The 24,140-nt window shown below is 32.6% G+C and overlaps 1 protein-coding gene across 1 annotated transcript in view; it reads left to right on the top strand.

Annotated features, from left to right (window-relative positions):
* The window catches only part of TppII (Tripeptidyl-peptidase II), a 313,141-nt gene that overhangs the window by 136,378 nt on the left and 152,623 nt on the right, over positions 1 to 24,140 (top strand). The window contains exons 12-15 of the mRNA XM_085809472.1: positions 1,681 to 1,814; positions 3,684 to 3,814; positions 9,941 to 10,118; positions 18,527 to 18,684. Of these exons, the coding sequence (XP_085665598.1) occupies positions 1,681 to 1,814; positions 3,684 to 3,814; positions 9,941 to 10,118; positions 18,527 to 18,684 (601 nt within the window). The remainder of the gene's footprint in view (positions 1 to 1,680; positions 1,815 to 3,683; positions 3,815 to 9,940; positions 10,119 to 18,526; positions 18,685 to 24,140) is intronic.

Genomic DNA, 24,140 nt, shown 5'->3' with positions numbered 1-24,140 from the left:
TATATTATGTAATACATAGTGATAAATTATTATAAAACCTGTAGATAAATATTGAATTACCATATTTTATATGGTTATGAATATCGCATGCACTTAAAGTGTTGGACAACAAAACATGGACAGTGGTAAATATTTACATCCTTGCAAGAGACTGGAAATTAAGATTTAAGAAACAGTTTCAAAAGGATTTCAGAAGTGTTTTGAGATATTATAACAAAAAAGACATCATTGGTATTGAAGACTATAATGAGATACACATTGAAAGAGGTATGCACTTGAAAGATAAATTAAAAACTCAAAATGCTTGTTAACTTATCTAGTAATTTAACGCTTCCTACATTATCAGTTTTTTTTAAATATTTTTATTTTAAAAATGCTACTAATTCTGCAATAGGAGAATGACTACTTTTAAAATCACTGTATTTTAAGAATTAATTTGATGATATCACAATTAAGCTATGCAAATCTGTTTGTATTTTTCAGGCATGTAAATTTTGTTTTGCAGGGGGGGGGATCGACTCTTGTACCAAGTTAGATAGTAAAAGAAATTCCACAAAAATTTGAATAAGTCTTTTATCATGTATAGTTTTAATTCTCTTGTAAGACACAAAGAAAGTAAAAATTAAAATTTTTTGAAAAGTGCTGAATTTACATCCTGGCACCAAAGACCCCAGTGTTCTTGTATGTATTAAGGGAATTCACTGGTTACCAAAGACATTAGTTATTCTGACGTGGCAATTTTATCTGTATCCATTCTTGATGCAGGTCCTTTTATTGACACCAAGGAATTTTATGACAGCATTTTATGGTTCAGTCCTGTTTTATTGGCAGTAAATATCTGAAACTGTTTGTTAAAAATAGGAATTGAACAATTCTAAAACATCGTTAAAAATATAAACAACCTGTTGGTCCAGTGACAGCTTCCTTCCACTTAAATGTATCTGACATATGCTTTATGTTTTTAAACTGTATTTTGTCTTCCTTTGTGAAAAGTATTGCTACTGCTGTTATTTATTGCTGTATATTGTTGTTATTAGAATTTGCGTTTGGTTGCAATGTATGCTTTCAACTTTTTACTTAACTGTTAATTCACAGTCTTTGTCCTTAATTTACAAGTTGTGGACATGATTTATTTATAAATAATAAAAATAAAAGAGGAATGGTAGATAACGAAACCTGCATTTCATTTTTCTCAAATTTTGTAAGTTTTAAGAGTTCATAGGTGACTCATATGAATTCTGAGCTGATAGATGAAATATGTGGTAGTTGAATTATTGAGATTTTTTTTTCCAATTCTCATTTCATACTAAATTTACATGTATCTTTATAAATATTGTGCTTAAAAGATTTGTATCAGACTTTGTATTTTTTATATTAAAAAGAAATCATTTATTTTTCTGACATAAATGTCTGTGTGAGAAGGTCATTTTATGATTGTGATACTCGCATTTATTTTACATAGTTTTTGTCTCGTAATATTATGTATCAAATAATAATCAGTTATAACATGAGTCACACCAGCATATTTAATCATTGATATTTGCATTTTTTTTAAAGTATCTGTTTTCCAAATATATTTTAACCTTTGTTATAATCGTGTTACTACTGACTTTCTTTTTGTAAGTGTGTGATTTATGTTAATAATTAGCTGTGAAAATTGACTATGTATTTTTAATTTAGTTTTAATGGAGAACTAGGGGTTAGTGTATGTGCTCCAGGAGGTGCTATTACATCTGTTCCAAACTGGACATTACGAGGATCACAGCTTATGAATGGAACATCAATGAGCTCTCCCCATGTTGCTGGCTGCATAAGTATGATTTTAGTTTCCATTTTTTAATCTATCACATATAAAAACTTTTATGTCTACTTCTATTTGTAGTCATTTGTAAGACTTAATAAATTCATTAAGTGGTAATAATTCCGTGAACCCAAATATGTGAAAATAATAAAAATATAAAGACTTAAATGCTTAACAGTGCAGGTTAATTAAAGAATCTGTGTTTTTTATGCTATCTCAAATGATATTTTTCATCTCATTCATTTGATTAAGATCATTTTATGTTATTATACACATATTTTCAAAATTTAAGGGTGATCAACATGTTTGCATGTATAAAAGAAAATGCAGTTTCCTTTATATGCCTTTAAAACCTGTGCTGCGTGTCATAAAATCTACCTGCTAGTTACTAAATCTCTAGACTGAGCAAGTATGTGACAAAATGAGACATTAAAAAAAAATCAACATAAAGCTAACTGTTAGTAAAATGCTAATAAAATGTCACTTATCTTCTTTCAAATATGTCCAACTATTATAAGTGTAAAATATTTAATGTTACTTGATAAATTTCATAAAGTTTATTTTTATTCTCAAACTTATTAATAATTATGTTAATTAATTTTATGTTTAATAATAATGCATCTTACTTAAGAATTTGTTTTATTTTTAGGATGGTATTACAAAAGTGAAATTTAGGCATAGATAATATTTTTAATTGAATTTATTCTGCTCCCATTTGCTCATAGGTCCTTAATTTTTTTTTCATTAACGGTACTTAAAAGTACTTGCATTCCATGTGCAGAAATGTGTATGAACCCTGATGTGGGAAAGAATCCCCCATTTCTCTCCTTAATTAACCTCCTTGATTTTATGCTTCCATACATATGGAACATTGCTTTCAGGATAGGACTGTCATACTTCTTATTAAATCACGGTTTTATGCGAGAAATCACATTTCTTTTCTTTTTTATGACAAGCGCAGAATATATTTTTGCTTTCTGGCCAAAAAATAAGAATGAATTTTAATAATTCCAAGTTCTATGCATAGTTTTCTTTCCTCATATCTTATAGCTCCTATGGATCATACATTAGCAAACAAAATTTTTTCTCATCTGAAGTTTATATCCAAAATCAAAATAACCCCTAATTGCTATGAGCAGCATGTTTCAAATAGTTATCATTATTTTGCATTTCAATGAGGATATTCCTCTTATCTGTTGGTAAATATTAAGATTTTGTGATATCTTTTGCTTAGTCAAAAGCTGGATTTATTATTTTTTATTTTACTGGTATTTCTGTACATGTTTAATTAACCAAGATTGTAAAAACATTTATCAGGAATGCTGTGTGAGATTGGTAAGATTGTGAAAAATTGGGAAGCAAACTAATTTGCAAATATGTGACCAAAAATGCCAGATTGCCAGGTCTCTAAAACTGGTACTTTGTTTATTCTAATGCATTTTGTGTATAATTTTTACATCACAATTTTTACATTTTGTGTATAATTTTTACATTGATACTTTGGGTTTTATTATATTTTTAAGGGGGTTGTTGGTGGTTAAAACTGTTAGCTATTAAAGGTCACTTTGTTTTAACTTGATTTATGATGTTTGACATTTTATGATATTTTTAGCTTTGCTATAGAAAATGTTAGACAAAGCGATTAATCTTATATAATTTTTACAAACTGATGTTATTAATGTGCTTACAGATCTAGTTAGTAATATAAATATTTGATTTCTTTGGTTTTATTATGCATGCATTTATATGTTAGAATAGCATTTTATTGCTTTTTATAGCGATGTGCTTTGAAAATTTTATGAAGCAGGGGAAAAAATAAGTATATAACATAATTATAGATAGGTTTATGAAATAACTAATTAATTTTTTTATTTACCCTTAGGCATTTTGCTTTCTGGCTTGAAACAGAGGTCTATTCCTTATTCACCTTATAGTATTAAGAGAGCCATTCAAAATACAGCACTTAAAGTTAGTACTTGGGAACCATTTAGCATGGGACATGGATTAATACAGGTTAGATTCCAATTCTGAGATCCGATTGTGTGTTTAAAATAACAATAAAAGTAAAATTATTAGAAATGTATGGTTTTTAATGCTGCATTACAGTATATTAATATTTCTCATATTCAAGTTGATTTATCTTATTTTACATTTTAATTTTCTTCATCATTTTTCATTCTTATAGCTATAAAAACAATAGAAATTTTATATCTCTGTAATTGAATGTATTTCTGTAACAAAGTTGAAATCTGCTCTGACAAATTTCGAGGAAATGAAGGTTTGGTTCATTAAGTCTGGTATTACACTATATACAACCCAATGGAAAAATGAGTTATCTCACATAAAGGTGTAAAAATTGGCAGGTGAATATAATATATGCAATGTGAGAATATATAGATGTTATAATTTGGAAATATATATATACAGAATAACTTTGTGATATAGTAGATGCATGAAGAAGAAACTTATGGACATAAGTGAATTCAATTATTTCCATTTTATTCATGGCTGACACACATTTTTCATCAAGCCAGCACAGCTAAAATGGGTGCTATAGCACCTTGTTCTTAAGAATTTTTTTACGTCAGTGCTGATAGACTTATGAATTGTAAGAATAAGGAGGAGAGCAAATAGTGATACATTCAGAAGAAAGTTTGAGAGGGAGCGCCAGAAAGTTTCAGTTCTCATTGTGATGTTCTTAAATATGGAAACCTCGGTAAGTGTTAGGAAGGATTGGATTGGAATTAATGTCCCAAACTAAAAAAGATAATTTATTGTGAAAATTTTTGTTCTTTAGGAAATTATAATACTATTATGTCATTTGCGTTGTATACCGGTGCCTCTCCATATCGTGGAATAATTCATGTCTAGTTGTCGAGCTACACCCGGGCGCTGCTAGTACCAGCAATGGTTCCTTGCAATCCTTCGACAGTTGCAGTTGCCACATCAGTTATTATATCTTCTGATACTGGTTTACGTCCTCTCCCAATGTGAATGGTCAGTGACCCTGTTTCCTCGAACTTCTTAATCATTTTCTTAAGACCATTCAGCGATAAAGGCCCCTTTCATAATTTTTTTCTGGTTCGAAATTCCCAAAGAGCTGCGGATGCATTACATTGATTCATGTAATACAGCTTCAGCATTAATGCACGTTCCGGTAACGTGAGAGGCATGTCCACTGGAGCTCGTTTACTTCAGCTGAGATTATTTATCGGAGCTGTATACTACTTGCTTTTATAGTCCCTATTACTGCCGCTGTCATTGCACAACATTTGCATTTTTCTTAATACCCGTGTTTTATGCTAATTCTCGTTTTTGTAAGCTACAGCAGTGCCACAAAATGCCCTAGCGGCGATTTTAGGAACTAATATTTTCTTCACGGAATCCTTTTCCCCATGTCTTGATTAGTATAAATACTAAGTTTGGGGCCATTTCGACTATTAGATCGCGCTACAGGGCGCTCCAATGTTACTTGAAAAAAGATTTGCCTGTATGTGCTGGATTTTTTCTTCTGTACAGTGGGCTTCAAAGCCTTGTAAGGTAAAAGCTGTACCTTTATCGGTTATTATTCTCAAGGGTTTGCCGAATGTTGATTGTTGCAGTTTCAGCTTCTGCAGTGCATCTTGAACTGTTATAGACTTCACTGGGTAGAACCATATGAACTATGTAAACCCATCGACAACGGTCAAAATATGATTATGGTTCTTGTTTGTTGATGGTAATTGTTTTATAAAATCAGTGTGAAAGTTGCTCAAAAGGCTACTATCTTTTGGTATATGATTCATCAAACCTTCATACTTACCTCAATTTTTGTTGCACAAAATGAACTTTACAGAATTTGTGATGACTTGTTCAATTCATCTTCTAAGGTTAGGAATAAAAAGCTCCATCTTCAGCCGATCTTCCATTTTGCACATTGCAAAGTGTCCCTTGTAGATACTATGTATGATTTCTAGCTCCAGTGCTTCAGGTACAACAAGTAACTAGTGACTGCTGTTGAACTTTTATAATATGCCTTTTTTTACTGTGTATGTGTCCTTCAGTCCTTGCTCAACTAAGGATTTTAGCAACTGGAGACACTAGACATTTCTTTGCATAGCTGCAGTTTTCGCTGTAACTTCAACCTGAAAATAGGTAACCATCATGTTTAGAGTTTCTACGTCTATGTGCTTCATTTGCTGAATAGATCTGTGAACTATTTCATAGTCAAATTCTTCTAGTAGTAACACATATCTTGCCACTTTAGAAACTAAATCATTCTTGAACGTAATCTTGTGAAAGGCCTCACATTCATTAATTATTCTGACCTTGGATCCTAAAAAGTAATTTTTGAATTTCTTTAAAACTTCCATTATAGCTGTAACTTTGAGCTCACAAGTAGGTAGCTTCTCTTGTTGGAAATTAGCTTTTTTACTCATGAAGTAAATGGGGTGTAACTGTCCATCGTCGGACTTTTGTAGCTAAACAGTGCCGAAACCATGACTGCTTGAATCTGAGTGCAATTCTGGTGGTGCTCCTTGTTTGAAATATGAAAAACAGGGCTTGTTGATAAAAGTTCTGACAGTTTGTTAAATGCCTCCAATTGCTCTAGCCCAAATTTGAATCCTATCCCATTACAAAGAAGGTCACTGTGGTTTGGCTATTTTTGAATAGTTGACAGTAAATTTTCTGAAATATCTGAAAAGAACCCAAGAAGCTCTGAATTTTTCTTAAAATATTTAAGCTCTGGGAAATTTTGAATGTTTTTTCAGAAGAGGGGCAAATCATATCATCCTTAATAATATACCTGAGTTTCCCCCCCCCTCTTTAAAAAGTGACATTTCCTAAAATTGATCTCCAAACCACATTCTTTTGCTACTTCTAAAATAGTTTTAACTTTCCTAAACCTTCTTTCTCATCTCGCGCTTGAATAATAAAATTGTCCGTATAATTAACAAGTGTCATCCAGAATTAAGTTTCTAAACACTTTATAAATAAATCTTTGGAATACACTTGGTGTCACATATAAGCAAAAATGCAGAGAATTCATGGAGTGCATGTGTAATGAATTCCAAATATTTAGTAGAGTTTTCCTCTGCGGGAACATGGAATAAAACATTTTTTAAGTCGAACATGGGGGGAGGGGAACCTTTGCTTCACCCAAATGATCTAAAATTTCTTCTACTTATACCATTTGAAAAGAATACTTAACTATTTTTTTTTATTTAATTCACGAAAACCCACTCAAAGGTGGGGTGTAGCATTTTTCTTTCTAAACAGAACAATTGATGAAGCAATTGAAAAAGATGGTTTTATAATCCCATCCTTGAACCACTCCTCGATTTCATTATCGACAATTCTTTGTCTCAGCAAAAGGAATTCTCCTTGAATGCTGAGAAACTGAAATTTCATCTTTTAATATAACTTTCATTTTTAAATCTATTGTGCAGATTTATATTCTGTACCAAGAGTGAAAACAGTATTGTATGATCCTTCATACTTAAAGTGTGTTAAATCTGCTTCACTCTCTCCCTCATTGGCTACAGAAATAAAAGGCAAAAAAGTCCTTTTCAGAGAGAGAAAGTTATTTCCATATTGTGTAATCATCAGTTGATTAGAGTAGGTGCCACATAACCTCTCCAGATATGCGGGAAAGTCGCAGTGTGGTGTGACTATACCGCATCTGTTATCATTGTTTCTTACTTTTACTAGGGAAATCATGAAAAGTGGACCATTGGTATGCCAATATGCTACAGAACTTCATGGTTCTACATTTTCAGCAGCAAGGATGTCTCAGTTGACAATATTCTTGCAGAACCACCCACATTTGACTTATAGTGCAGTGTGTGTTGCAGCAACATTTCTCTGACAGCAGTCATTATTTATGAATTTCCTAGGGTATGGGTACCGAGGTCTTAGTAACTCTTGGCTTTGGGGATTAATTAAAGGCGTTGTGTATCAAGATGTACTGATATCTTAACATTGAAAAACTGAAAAACGTTACAGGTGAGACAAGTTAATTCTGATATGTTATGAGCCACTATGAAAAATGTTGTGCAGTGTATGCAGTTCTTGGAACATCACAAAAGCGGTCATATTAGCCCTCACTTGTAAGTAACAATCGTTTCTTGTTAATAAAACTGATGTGTGCTCTGTCATTTGGAATTTAATTGTTCATTATTCACACTAATATACTTTTGCAGCACCAACATTTCCTTTGGTGCCATATTTTGGTACTAATTTGCTTTTTTCTTTTTTTTCTTTCCTTCCTTTTTCAATAAATCAAAATTTCATGGTCCACTATGGATAGAACAAATTTGGTTATATTTCGTCCAGTACTTTACTCGCTAGAGGGCTTCAAGTACCTCACGTTATTTTACCCTTCTGTATTTGTTTTGAAAAATGATGAGAAATATTATTTATCATGTTTAATGTTCATTTATCATATTTAATGTTCTTAATTATTATTAATAAATGCATAGAATTATTCAGTTTCTCTAACATAAGTTGATGCGTTAGTTCATCATATTTATATGCAGGGAAATACATTCCTCAAAAGTGAAATTGCAACACCAAGAAAGAATGCTTGTAGCAATGTCTTCCCAAATGTGTTTAATGGGATTCAGTTTTGGAGAGGCTGCCGCCCAGGGTAGGATGTTAAATCCGGTTAGGCTCTTAAGAGTATGCCGTGCGACATGGGGCTTGGCATTGTCTTGCTGGAATACCACGTTGGGTGCACCCTGCAACCAGGGCAGAAAATCAGGGTCCACAACTTGCTTGATGTAACGGTCCGCTGTCAAACTGTCATTAATGTGTACCAGGGGAATCTTGTGTTGAGCATTATGCCACCCCAAACCATAATGCCCAGTGCAGGTCAGGGGTGATGCTTGGCGTGAAATTGGCTGTTTCGTAGTGTTCTCCGGGTTGCCTGGTCGATGGCCGTCATTTCTCCACTGACAGAAACGAGAATCATCCGTGAACAAAACCTGGTGCCATTCGATTGTCCACGCACTATGATGCTGACACCACACCAGGCATCTAGTCTTGTGCTTAGCAGTCAATGGTACCCCTGTGGCTGGTACCCTTGAACATAAGTGTACTTCATGTACTGTTGCATCTAGTTTGGGTGGACACAGATCCACCTACTACTGGTGACAGCCGCCTTTGGATGTCGCTTGACATGGAGAAAGGGTCTCCAATACTTGACTACCAAATACGCTGGCATGTGAGTTCCGATGTGCACCTGTACACACCACTTCCTCTTCAACATGCATGTACACCTTCCTGAATCCATCATGTGACACAATGTTAGATGATACTTACATTGTGCCTAACACGGGTGGATATTGTACTCAGCGACAAACTAAGCTCATGGAGTTTGATAATTCGGTCATGCTCCCCTGTCGTTAACTGATGGTATTGAGCTCAATGACATTTTAGAGGCATTTCCTATGCTTCTTCCAACGTCTGCAATGCTCCATAAACCCTCAAACACTGTTTATGAGGGAGAAAGTGGATGACCTTTTTAGCCCGCATATGGGTACCACGTGATCCAATGCATGTACAACTTTTATCATTTGTATATCCACCTCACAACTCTCGCTTCTGCAATTTACATGATACTACTCGCATTCTTTCTTAATGCTGCAGTTTCACTTTTGAGGAGTGTAGTCCAGCTTAATTATGGAATGGTCATACAAAGTTCAGAAAATTTAAAGTTGAATTTCAATGGCATTCCGTTTTTATGTGATTCATGTATCACTTTTTATCTGTCACTACTAATTTGTATAACAATATGTGAATTCTGTGTCATGCTCATAGAAAAATAAAATTGTTTCATATCATTTTATCATGTGGTTATTGAATGGCCTGTGGTTGCATTATTGTGTAGTTATGTTTAATTATGTTGAAGGAGAGATAACAAAAATTGCCTCTCTGTGCCTATTTAAAAAATCTAAATTTATTTAATAATAATATTCACAAAGTCAATGCTTCTTTAATAAAGTGTTATAATTTTCTATTGATTTCAGTTATCTATTTGTGAAGTGCTTTCAGTAAGGTATTTTGTTTTATAGTGTATCAGATACAGTGTTTGTAGGCTTTATAATGTATCATTTAAATTAAATACGTATGATGTATTTATTTCATTTTTATTTATAGGTCGAAAAAGCCTTTAATCATTTAGTGGGATACTGGGATTGTGTTGAACGATGTGTTCGTTTTCATGTTATTTCTGACCACAAGAATGGTATATATCTTCGTGAAACCCATCAGATCAGTCGACCATCTGTACATTGCATATCAGTTGAGCCAATATTTCTAGGAGATATTTCTTCAGGTACTGAAATGTGTAAAATATTCCTAAGTGCTGTATGAAGTCATACTGAATATTTATTTTTTTCTTGTTTAGGCTACTAGAATACCGCATGATTGTTTTCTGATTGTTAAAACTATGGTAAAGTGTCGCATATCAACATTTTATTACGCCCACAGTCATTTAAAATGTAGCTTTAATGCTAAAACCACACAATGAAGAACATGTAACAGTTTCTAATGAGTTGAGATATTTACTTTAGTTTTAATTCTTGCTTTGCAGGCGTATTCATTGCATTTTCATGTATTTGATGTACACAGTTTAGATCAACATATTCACAATTATTTAGTTATTCAGTGTCTTCCGATTTTTCTAGCATAAAGAGAGAAAACAATTTTATTAATATAAAATGGAAAAAAAACTTTAAATCAATATAGTTAGTTAAACATGTAAATGTATATTTTTAATTTTCAAAATGAAATAAATTATGTAATCGAACTATAATTTATGTTATGTCACACATTTTAAAAAAGGTTAGATTTTTTTTTGAAGAATTATTTATGGCAAAGCATTCAAAATTCTGCTTTGGAGGGGATACCCAATGTGGCAGATTTCGTCAGGCCAAGGAACTAACTCATATTTACGCTACACAAAAGCCTATCTGACATTAGGAATCAAACACATGTTGAAATCTTCAATATTTGCCTTAGCTACTTCGTCACATATGTGCAGTGTTAGTAATGGAATTCTTTCCATGCTTCCATACACAGTATATAAAAATTGCATGTACAGACTTCCACTAGAGAACATAGGCATGAACCCTAATCATTGGAAAGGACTGATGTTGTGATGAAGCCACAAAGTTTATGTGAGAAGCAGTGGACATTTGAGCACAATGGTTGTGAAGGTCCATCACAGAAAGAAATCAGTGCTGTATAAATCATGTAAATAATGAAGCCATGCAACTGTTCCACCACATCCAATCTACCAATACTCAAAGGTCTGGTGTAAATGTTCATAAATAGCATAATGGGCTGAAGCCCCATCATGTTGGAACTGCAAGTGATGCACATTCATGGGAACTTCATTCAGTAAATAAGTTGAGAACCTGTTCCAGAAAAGTCCAATGCTTCCAGCATCTGGTTATTGTGGGAACAATATATGGTACTGGCTAAACAATTGTCTACATTACCTGACCCTGTATTAATATAGAAGTAGTGTTGTGCAGTATATGAGTTTTCATGAGCCCATATGTGTGCATTGTAGAAAGAAGACCCTTGCACAGCAGAAAGACGCATCATTTGTGAACAGAAAACAGTGTGCGAACTCCATGTTGTCGTACACTGTGCTAATATTAATGTTGCAGATTCATCTGGAGTAAGTGGATATGTCAAAAATGAAACTGATGTTAAAGCTGCTGCGTGCACAACATACCATCACTGGTTCAGGATTCTTCCATTACAGTGACCATATGTATGTTTTTGCCTGAATTACTGCTCATAGCATGAAACAAGTCCTTTTCCATGATAGGTTTTCCAGGTTGATCATGGCTCCTGGTATCCTGCATCTAAAGGATCCATGCTCGCTCAGGTTCTTATGCAAATGGGCTAACATTTGGTGCTGTTGTATACTTATAGTTGGGTACCTTTCCTAATAATTCATTACTGTCAGTTAACCTATACACTATGTACATACAAACCAACTCAGCGTTCATTAAATGAGATATTCTTTTGTGTATGATAATGCAGGCTTTATTGAGAAAGCCACAAGTAGTAACCTGGAGTACTGGTGTACGTCACCTGTCCATTTCCAATTCTGCTTTCTTACATGAATATAGTTCGTATTGATGTTTTCTGCCTGTTTTCAAAGAGTGTACATGGAGCTTTGAAATACCCTTAAAAATAGCTTGTTAAAAATTGGTGCATTAAAATTTATAGGTTCTGTCATAAACTAGTGAATGAAAAATATATTTCAGTAATGTGAACGTTGTTCAGTTGCATACTGTGATTCCCTAGCATCATTTGATTTTATGATATTTGTATTTGATTTTTGATTAGTATCTGGTTTATGTCTGTGTGTAAGAAGTTGAAGTTTGATTTAAGATGTTAAATGACAAATTATAAAATGAATTAAATCATGATTTACCATTGTTTTTTGTGCCGCAATAATTTCTGAGAAAGTCCCCTCCCCCCCCCAAAAAAAAGAAATTAGAAAACAAATCTGAATTCCTGAAGTGACCATGCCATTAGCAGTAACAAATTTATTGTTTTCAGTAAAATGAAAATCTCTACGTGTAATAAAACAGAATTGTAGTGTTTATTGTCTGTGCTGGAATAAATCTAATTCATTTTGTTGTTTAGGTATACAGTAAGACCCCGCTTAACGCGGGGGATACGTTCCATCAAAGTAGAGCATAATGCGAAACAGTGCTAAACGAGGCTATCTTTACATGTAAATATTGGGGTTAGGGGAAGATGGCTAGGAAATTGGTTAGGTATTAAATTTAAAAAGTGTGTTTTTTTTAATAAAAATAAAACCAAACGTTTATTTCTTAAAGCCCAAATTAATACCACATTATTATTTCTTGCAAAAATAAAAACAAAATATAAATAACAAAACGAATATTCTTAAAAAAAAACAAATAAAATTCTAAGTCAGTCATATTTAGTTAGCCTTCCGCGTTTTCAGTGTTCTGCCTTTTTGTGACAAAAGCATCTAATGTTGTTTGCCTTTTTCTTTTGCGTTGTTCTCTTAAAAGTTCTTCATAAACGGATAGAGCATCTCTAACACCACGCTTTACTTTTGAGCTCATGTCAAAATTCGGATCATTTTCAATGAATTGATCCATTATTTCAGTTATGGTAGACAAACTCCTTTTTACAAATGCCATCGAAAGTTCTTTTTGCTCTTCTTCTGAATCACTGCTGTCAACATTTTTGTTTTCTTCTTGTTCAGTTAATTCCTTGAGCTCATCATTAGAAAGACTAGCCGCTGCTTCTTGAATTATTTCTTCAACATCTTCCACATTTACCCCTTCAAAATATGTCTGTACAATACCGCACCAAACAAGAAATACAAGTACACTCTTTCGGATATGTATTTGAAACCTATCGCTGCATGATATTTCGGGGAATCCCCGTATGCTGCGAGCGATTTCATGGAATCCCCGGGTTGAAATAAAAGAGCGCTAAACGAAACAGTGTTAAGCGGGGTCTTACTGTACATTGACTGAGTATAAAAAAAGTCTAGCAGTTTGCTGTGCTTTCTGTTTTTGGGGCGTTGAGCCAGCTGACTGTTAGGTATTTTTATGGTTTTCTTCATTTCTGATAGAAATATTGGCCAATTCCTGAATGAAATCCTTAAACACCTAACCTTTGATTTTTATGCACTAATTACTAAGGCCTGTCAACAGGGGCCTGATAAACTATTAAATTTTTTTAATGTGTGTATCACAGCTTAACAATTAAGAGAAGTATTATGCTCAAAATAATTATAATTAGAGATATGATCATATCTTTACTTATAATAGATTAGAATGTCCTGATGTTTTGGAGGACTACTAATTCAAAATAATGAAAATTCTTGTTATTCTGGAAAGAAGAGCACAAATTAATATCAAGTCATGCCCTCTCTGAAGTTTACCCGTCTGAGCAGTATGACTAATGTTTAATGTGCTAATAAAGGACTTTCATAAAAGGCAAATATTAGGTTTGCATAATTTCTTAATTTACTCTTCATTTTTGTTAACGTCTATTCCTTAGGATGATATTTAAATTATTGAAGGCTATAAGAAAACAAAATAATTCAAATGACATTTTGATACTTACAGAAAATTTCCTCACTGGGTAAAAGCATGATACCTGTCAGGGTTTAACAATGGAATATATTTCAGGATAGAATTTCATGTGAAACTCAAGTGTTTAAGAACCCCCTCCCTCTTGGAGGGGTGTAAGAGATCCCCCTCCAAGAGTATACATAAAATATAATTGAAGAGCCATACCTATGCAACCCATAGTTTTTCAGAATGTGGGGAAAGGAAAAGTATGACATTGTGATGTATGAAAAAAAGTGTTTTTAAAACATGACCATTAGTTTAGGGATATTATTTACATAAAATTATGATCACACATATTGAGGCATACTTGTATGTACCATGGAGATTGAACACAACTCAGCAGTTGTGCCCACAAAAGAGGATGCAAGATGGAGATGAGGAACACAGTTTCTTTCCATTAGAAATGGGGTTATAGATTCCAGTTCTTTCAGATGGCTCCATAGAAAGAAATCCAAAGTAAGTTTTGTATTATTGCCAGCACACAGTTTGACTGCTATGTTTAAATCAGCAACCTCACTATTCCATATTTAGTAAATCATGTACAGGATAAAATAATGTGCCTGTGTTTCATTATACTTAACCGTAGTTCTCATAGTAGCATTAAGGATATATGCTTGAGAAATATTTGTGCATGAAACAGGAAACGAATTTTGAATATCCATTGAGGCAGCAGATATGTTGCTAAAAATATAACTGCTTATATGCCAGGCCATTACATTTACAGACTATACGATCTGGTGCTTTTGTGGGTAGGTTGCTTCAAGACTTGACTGTGACCACTCATGTCTGTTTTGAAAGATAAAAAAACTTATTGTTTGATACCTATCATTCGTTCACAATACATGGCTAATTAAATTATCTATCCCCAATACATTTTTAGTCCAAAGAGATTTGAATCCCGAAGGACTATTAGTTTCGTTTTGGCATTTTGTGTCGGACGGATAAATGTCGGTTCACTTTTCAAACTGTTGCCATAAAATGTTAGAGTCCTGCATTATATTTGAAGAAATTAAATAATGAAAATCTGCATAAATGTATGTATATTTCTCACATTGTCATAAAATAACGGTACATAGAGTCATCGAATTTTGAATAACGTAATCCTCCAACGAATATGAGCATGTGGAAGACCAAATTTGAAATTTGAAATTAGTTTTATGATCGATTTCCTATTTTTTAAAACTTTGACGAATTTTTGATTAACAAACTCCAGGATTTCAAAGCGAGCAATGGCAACGTTGTGCAGAAAAAAAATTTTTATCTCCAGCGCGTGAGTCTTTGTATCGGAAATTCTAAAGATATGCTCGTTTTAAAACTATTTTGCGATATTGCTGTTGCACTGGATCTTATGGTTTAAGTGCGAGGAACATGATATTTAATAAAGAAAGGTAACACACAAAATGTTAAAAAACGCCCCTTTGGACGTAATTTAAAATCTGAAACATTTAAGATTTTTTTTTTTTAAATCTTTTTTTAATTTCAGTCTTCATGTTGTTACGGTGACTATTTAGAAAAGGCATTGCAACTTTAGAAGTCACCTGAATACAAACTGCATAGCTTTGTAAGACAGGACTGCCTTGCAACTTGTTATAGCTGAAGCAGAGTACTGACTTTAGACTACTTGCTTAGTGCTTAGCTATGGATGTGCTTGAACCTATCACACTATTACAACTTTTGTGTTAGTAGAAGACTCATGTGGGATCTGCCATAAACATTATGCAGATTTTCTATCAGGAGATTGCTTTCAGTGTCTCAATCTGTTATCCTCTTTGAATATTGCATTGGCATTATTTAACTGCCAACTCTCCTAGTCTTCCAGTGAATTACTGAATATCTGGGTTTTTAATTTTTAGTCTTTACTAACAAGTTTTTGTTTTTTAAGAATAACTGAAATTTATTGAAGTAATGGAACTTAAATTGTGCAATTTCATTTCTCCACTCCTAATGATCTTCACCATAATTTTTCTTCCTACATTTTATTTGATCTGAATTGACTTAATCTACAGCAGAGAACTGTGGAACTTTATACGAAGATCCAACCAATGTTTAATCGGAAAACATTTGTCTTTAATATTGTTTTACATCAGTATGCAGTATTTTACCAAGTTTATTTACACTGTAGTATATTCATTAATTGTTAATTTTATCTTCATTGGCCTTAAAAGTTACTTGATAAATTCAAGCTTTCCCTACTTAAGATTTCCTCAGTTTAAATGTGTAAGAAAATTACAAAATAAAATTAGCCAGAGAACATACAAATTTGAAATATTTAATTACATTAATATATTGTACATGAATCATATTATAAATAGCTGAATGTCATGAATCATGCGTTATGTTTCAAATTTAAATCAGTTTAGAGTTCTTTTGAAAACTTGTTGCAGTGCAGCATGAAAACCTCCTTGAAATGCCTACACTGTTTTTTTTTTTTTTTTCTTTTTCTTTTTCTGGAGAATCTCCCAGTTTTTCATATTTCAAGGGTATAACCAAACATCTGTGTGGAAAGGGTTCAGTAGATTACATGAAGAATGTACTATGATGCATACCTCCACACAGTTTGTAGAACATTACCATTGCAAACATAAAATGCATGCCACAGTATTCATGAATGGAATACATTATGTCTGTGTGATAATTTGCTGCTATGCTTTCCAGCTGATGCTTTTTTCTACAAGCCTAAACAATTTTAATGCAACTATTATATCTTTCAAATTTAGCAGATTTATTGAGAGATCAGACTGTACAAGGCCATAATGAGATATGAGTTTTACTTAGTAAATTTATTGGACATGGATGGCATTTTGAATATGGATGAATAATGAGAATAGCATGACAGTCATAGTCTAACACAGTTCATAAAACATTACTATCACATTTACCAAAGTACATTTGCAGTATTCATGAATAGACTATGTTACTGCCATACAAAAATTTTCTGTAATCCAGTCACTTCCAAGACTCACTTTTTTATGAGTCAAACAATGGTTTTTCATTTTTATAACAGATAGTACTTACTGTTACTTGACTATTTTCCAAAGGTACCTCTTTGGCAACCATTGTGATAAGTGAAATGCATTTTTATTTTATTCTCAGTTGTACATTTTCTTCTGTTTCTGGTAAAGCTTATTTTTTATATAATAGTTTATCTTATACATTTTTCTAAAATTCTGTATGCTGCAGAGGTATGGTTATTTTTTTATATGCCCTGAGTGAGAAATCTTGGCATTGCAGAGTTCTTGATAGGATGCTCTGTATATATTAAGAATTTCACAATTGACCATGTCTAATGATTTGGTATTGTTTACTGCATTTATTGTAGCTTGTCTGCTGTTTGAAAAGCTTTTTTGATAGAGCTGATCATGGGTCTTCTGAATGCTGTATCAAGTAATTTTCAAGTATTTTTTTAAACCATATGTGGATTTACTGAATTATTTATAAAGTCATTTTTCTACGGGTGATATTAGCAAGCTTTTAAAAATATTCTCCAGTTTTATTGCTGCTCAAAATTCTCAGCTATCTCAGAAAAGTGGACACCTCATGACTAGGAATTTACATCATTATATCAACACTGAAATCATTGAGTTAAATTTTCTGAAGCTAAGAAAATGATGGATGGTAGTATAGATTTGTAAACAATTGATGGAGCATGCTAGCAGTTTAAACCAATAAGATAGATTAAAAATTGGCATATAAGTGTCAGGTTTCCTTCTATTATGTTTAGGAGTATTGTAGTTACGTCAAAAAAATCCAGGATCGTAGAACTTATAAAATATTTTTAAAAGCAAGTGCATCGAGTTAACAAGTCACTTTGTTGTTAGTTTGGGTTCACTACAAAGAAAGCTGAAACAATTATACACTGAAATGCTCCAATCTACAAATAAAGAATGAAAAATCAGCTTGTAAATCGTAAATAAAAGATGCTTTTAATGTGATTGGTCTTCTTAGGCCTGTAATGCACATACGTTCATTTCTTACTTGTTTATGGCATTTAAATTCTCATGCTTTTTTTCCTATATAATTTTGTACTGATGAATTTTGTTTTACCCTTATTATATGTTTTCTGCTTTCATTACTTTCCAGATTCATTTTAGGTATGTTTTCTGCTTTCATTACTTTCCAGATTCATTTTCTATGGTGTGTGTGTGGGTTGCATACTTGTTTATCGATATTCACGACATTAATTAACGTTGTAACTGAAATTCGTATCTGAATGATCTTTGGTTTTGCAGAATGCTATTATATGTGTCACCTAACATTATCCTGAAAGTGCATTCATTTAACAAATTTTGGCAGAAGGCTTTCTAGTAGGCATAATTTGACATTCTCAAAAATATGGGTTTTAGTCATAAGTGCCTGCGATATTTACAAATTTCTGTGCTATGTGCTGATTATTTTTTGTGATATTTGATATTCATTAAGTCCTTGAGATAAAACTGTATAGCATAAAAACCTTGACATTTTGGAAAAATTAAGTTGTTTTACCTTTGTTGAAAATGGTGATTGCATGTTAAAGGCAGATAAATATATGCATATTGTTAATTTTATATCATGTTTTGTCTTGATTACTGACAATATTTGCATGCTTATTTTGTTGTAGATGCTGAAAGAAAGATCAACTTCTGTATGAATCTAAAAATAGTGTGTGATGCTACATGGGTTTCTGTACCTTCAACATTGTATCTCATGTATACATCTCGTTCATTCGCCATTCATATTGATCCATGTGGTTTATCTCCAGGAGAACATTTTACATGGGTAGGTGTTATTTTTTTAACACATTTATTTTAGGCATTGTAAATTTTCATCATGTTTTACTGTGGTTGTGATGTTGAACATCTACCTAATTATTTTGTTATGTAATTTAGTAAATTACGAGTAGCAGCAATTCAGTTTTTTTTTTTTTTTTTACATTTATATTTTAAGCGTGTTCTTTTTGTTTAAAAAATATGAGAAAAAGTGGCTTTGAGTTTCCTTTCATGTGTATTTGAGAATTAATGAGTAGTATCCCACACCATTTAGGTTTTGAGTGTTGTTTAAGATGTCAAAGCTAAAGTTGTCACTTATTAGATTTGTAAAATAAACTATTTATATTGCCACAAAATATTTTGTTGAATAATTGATTACATTCATTTGTATCACTATTCTTCCGATATTGAAGGCAAAATGAAATATCTGGCATCTGCGACAGCACACAGCTGCATTTCACGAGTGAGTGAAAAATATTTTTATTCTTTATTCATTATGGAAATTGTATTGAGAGATAGAAGACCACTTAGAAGTTGTTTACTCCATGTAATTCTTTTGATGAGGGAGAAATTAAACTTAATTGTCCTGATAAAATTAATAAATTAAAGCTATAAAATTAATAAATTGAAGCTAATTGAAGAGAAAGCTTTAATAATGATAGCATGTGAAGAGATATATAAACAACTGTTGTATTCTGAAAATACTTCTGATACCGAAATAGAGAAAGTGGTAGATGAGTCAGAAACGTATATTGATCGCTGTAGATCTTTAAAACAAAAGCTAGAAACATTAGTGAGTGAATGAGTAAGAAGAAATATTCTAATCTTCTAAGAATGAAAGTTTGAATATTAGTTCGCAGCCGAACACTTCATTACATAATCCAAAAATAAAATTACCTGCTTTTGATGGTAATAAACAAACCTGGCTCTACGTTTGGGGGCAGTTTAAAAAAAATTGAATTAAAAAAAAAAGAGTTTACCCCCAGGTGGTGATAGTTATTTAAAAGCTTTAAAACAGCAAAAAATGTGTTTTAATAGAGAAGAATCTTTGATACAAGTCTACAGTAGAGATTTATTAGCATTAGTTTTTCGAAAACAGAATTGTCCTAAAAATTCCTTAAGAAAATTGTTTGATCAACTTGAGAGTAAACTCCATTCACTTGAACTATTACGGGTTAGTAAGGAAAAAAATATGCTGCCATGTTATTTCCTTTAGTTGAATCATCGTTACCCAAAGAAATTTTTTTTGCTTGGGAGCACTACAAATGTGCCCATAGAGTTCGAGAAGTGAATTCAGATGTTTCAAACCAAAGTACAACTATAATTGAGAAAGTGATTTAGAATGTATTCTAGAATTTTTACAAGACAGAGTTGAAGCTGAAGAACATATTTTTCTATCCTGCCAAGTTTCAACACTTTGAGTCAAAAGTGGAAGTAAAATATAATAAGTTTTCCAATGAGAAAAAGGCAATAAAGAGGAAATTTAAGAGTGGAAAGTTTTCAAATGTATATAGTGCGACAAACTGTCTAACTTCATCTCAAGTGTCAAAACAGTGTATATTCTGTTCTAATTCACATTATTCTGGAGATTGTCTAAAATCAAGAAAAATACTTTTAAAGCAAAGGGAGTGACATGTTCAACAATCTCACAAGTGTTTTTTATGTTTGAAATCTGGATATTCAGTCAAGGGCTGTAGCTTGAAAGCTAATTGCTTGTGATGTGGTAAAAAAAAAAAAAACAAACATATTCTTCTATGTGGAAATGCACCAAATAACTGTGTTGAGAAACGAAGAATCGCCTGAAGTTGAAAAGAAAATAGATTACTGCTGAAGTGGATCAAGCTCTTTTCAACTTATCTTATAGTCCAGACATAATGCTGCAAACATTCAAAGTTCTAGTTAGGGGTAATGGGGAAAAAGTGTTGCAAGAGCTATTATCGATATATCTTCAGGGCTATCATATTTATTACAAATTATAGCTCAAGAAATTAACCTCAGAATTGTGAATACTTGCAAAACTCTTTATTTGGAGTTGAAAATTCAGAGGCATGCAAGCACGTCGTACACACTTTGTATTTATCAAGTGTGCATGGTAATTATAATTGTAACTTTAAAAGTTCCTACTAAATTATTTGTAAGTCATTGCCACCTACTGTCAATAAGCTTTATCTGAAGGAGTTAGCAACTTGTAATATAAATATTGTGGATGATTGTTAAGATCTTATTGAAATCTTTATTGGGGCCTGATGGAGCTGGAAAACTCTTGACAGGCGGTCATCCTGAGTTACCTTGTGGTTCCATAGCTATTGAAACAGAACGTGGATGGCCATTTATGGGATCACTGCTCAATACTTCGAGAAATAAGTGCTCATCATCATTATTAGTTATGTCTATGTTGTCTACAGTAGAGGCAATAACAGATTTATAGACCTTGAATGCACTTGGCATTAGTGACCCATAAGTCAAGAAAATCCAGATTCAACTGCAAGAAGCTACTCCGTTATATTTCCTAAATACAGTCCATGTAGTAGATAATCATTTTGAGGTTGATTTGCCCATTTTGGAAGATCATCCACCAGTAACAGATTATTTGGATTTAGCCGAGATGAGAGTGAATGAAACTTTTAAACGTCTTAAAACCGAGTCCAAATGAAGGTTATGAAAATGTTTTTAAGAATAGCTATAAGAGGGAGTAATTGAAGAGGTTGCTAAAAATGATCGAGGTCAAGTTTTTCCCCTCCTCATAGAGAAGTTATCGAAAAGAATAGTACTACAAAACCCCGATTGGTATTTGGTGCTTCAGCCAAACTAAAGGGGTTTCCTAGTCTTAATGTCTGCTTGGAAAAGCATCCAAATCTAATAGAGTAGGTTACCAGTATTTCAACATGATTTCAAAATGAAGGGATATGTGTTATTGCTGATATATGAAGAGCCTTTCTACAAGTTTTTCACCCATTGATAGAGATTTTGTGAGGTTCTTATGGCTTGATAGTGATGGTCAGCTGAAAGAGTGCAGGCATGGTCATGTAGTTTTTGGTGTAGCAAGCAGCCCTTTTCTTCTAAACTCTACTAATCAGCTTCACTTACAAAGTGTTTTAGAGTAAATAGAAACTGCTGAATCCTGATATCCAAAAAGCATTGTTCAGAAGCTTATGCATAGTTATTATGTTGACAATTGTATCAGTTGTATCAAAAAAAGAAAAAGAACTCAACCTTTTTATTTATGTGTATGGATATGTAGGAGTTAAGAAGGGGAAATGAAAGTTGAAAAATTTCAGCGAGCAGTAATGTTGTGATCTTTCCTGTTTGAAAAATATAAGAGCTTAAAAGCTGGATTATTACGTTCTGTAATTTATAGTTGACGTGGTTGTAATTTAGCTGTGGGATCACGGATTAATTAATTCCATAACAATTCATGTAATAGTTTAATTTTAAAAATATAAAACGGAAATACCCTGTCCTGTTGTTGATCTACTTTTTTATGATTAACTGCAGGGCTTGGCATATGGGAATATTTTATTTTAACACTAATGATAGAATATATCAGATAATTGACAGATCAGAAGGTAATGGATATACATCACATCTAACATTCAATAACAGAATTTGTTTGGGAAGTTAATATGCCAAATGGATATTGATTATTGAAGAGCATTCGCTTGGTAGAATAATCCTTAACAGTTTCTATTTTGATGTCATTATGTAGATTTTTCTTGAGAGTGAAGTATGGGGCACCATTGATGATTCGCAAAAATTTGATTTTGAAGAACTTACTGTTTCTTTAACTCGTTTTCCTTCGCGCTTGGCTTGCCAAAGACATACTAGTACGGTTCCTGTCGAGCCTGAATCTACCACAAAATACGGTGGTACTAGTCACTGTGAAGACTGATTATGAATGATGTGAAGACATTGAAGGGCTGTTGCATAAGAATAAATGCTTTTATGGAAATAGTTTTAGAAGAACTAGCACATAAGAGCTTCACATATTGTAAACCGTAAGAACTACTTGTAGATGTATAGTCAGCCAGCCCAGCTGCCGAAAATAGAGTGCCGGCCTGATTAACATTAAAAAATGTTTAGTATGATCAGTTAAGATATCAAAAAAGAAACTGGGGGGGGGGGCATAAGCTTAATTTCAAGAACTAAAAGGAATGTGAATTGGAATAAACTACTTTCTAACTTAAGCAACTCACAGGATGATGCATATCATACTGTTGTGAGCTTCAGGATCATTGATGTTTCTTTAAACAGTAAGTATAGACAGGCAGGAAGAAATGAATAATTTATTAGGAAACTAAAAACTATAGCATACACAGCATAATAATAGCTGCAAATAACTCAAAGAGAATGTGGATATTTAGCAATTTTTACTTAATGTATAAAATAAATCATAAAGTTCCTCACATCGCTCTCCGAGAGGACCCATAATTCTTCTTATTGACCAGCCAAATTAAATTTATGTTCCTAGCTGCTCGACCTGTATTTATACCCTGCAGCCTGGAAGCTTCTGGAAGAACCAGCTGTAGGGCTTCAAAAATGTGTTTTCACAAATCTTCCAAAAAATTACCAGATGGTCTCCAACTTGGGGACAAAAGTTTGCACTTTGTCAACAAAAATTTTCTGCTAGGGTTAGGAACAAAAATGGCTATATCTGACTTTCTGATTGGACTGTTTTTACAATTTCAAAGCCATTGCACTCAGATCTGCAATTCTATGAAACAAATAAATGCTTTAATGCAAGTCTTGTGATCACGAATAAGATTAAACCCAAGTTAGATGATCTATTTTTTCTCTCATTTTAAAAGCAAATAGATAAATAATATAAAATATTACAAGAAATACAAAAATAAAAAAGGGCTAAAGTTTTTGGAAATACTTGCATTAATGTCAAAGCTAACCTAAAAGACCAAGTAAAAGAATGGTTGAAAGCATAAAATAGTCTACCATGTTAGAGTGCCACCATCTAGAGTAAAATGTACCTACAACTCCTAATTCACTTCTAGGAATAGATGCGATATCCTCATCGGAACTGATATAGTTTAATCTGATCATCCAAAGGCAAATTTTTAAGTTTGTTGGTATGAAAGGTTCAAATTTAACACTTAAACAACTTCATGAAATAAAGCAAGATTATGATTTCATAAAAAAAATTGAGTATAACATTGAACTATGATAAGTCAAAAACTGAAAGGAGCCGAAAACAGTTTCAAGCAAGCAAAGTTGAGAAAAGTTCGAATTTTTTATTTTTACATTTAGTTATGCTCCTTGGTATTTAAGTAATCAAAGCTGTATTGCATAGCTATTAATAATAAACTTTTTAAATATGAAGTTGTGATTTTCTGACAATTAAAAATGCTGTACTTATATTGTGTATTGCTACAGTTTTTTCCCCATATGTTTGTTGATTAAATTGAAAACCTTTGTTATAGTGATTTCATTTGTTTTGAGGATTTATTTTAGCTCCAA

Source organism: Stegodyphus dumicola, chromosome X2 (genome assembly GCF_044657685.1).
Source record: "Stegodyphus dumicola isolate Sdum_Otavi_A_Nest chromosome X2, ASM4465768v1".
Classification (NCBI taxonomy): domain Eukaryota; kingdom Metazoa; phylum Arthropoda; class Arachnida; order Araneae; family Eresidae; genus Stegodyphus; species Stegodyphus dumicola.
Note: the sequence above shows the minus strand (reverse complement) of the source record. Positions and strands in the feature narration are given on the sequence as shown.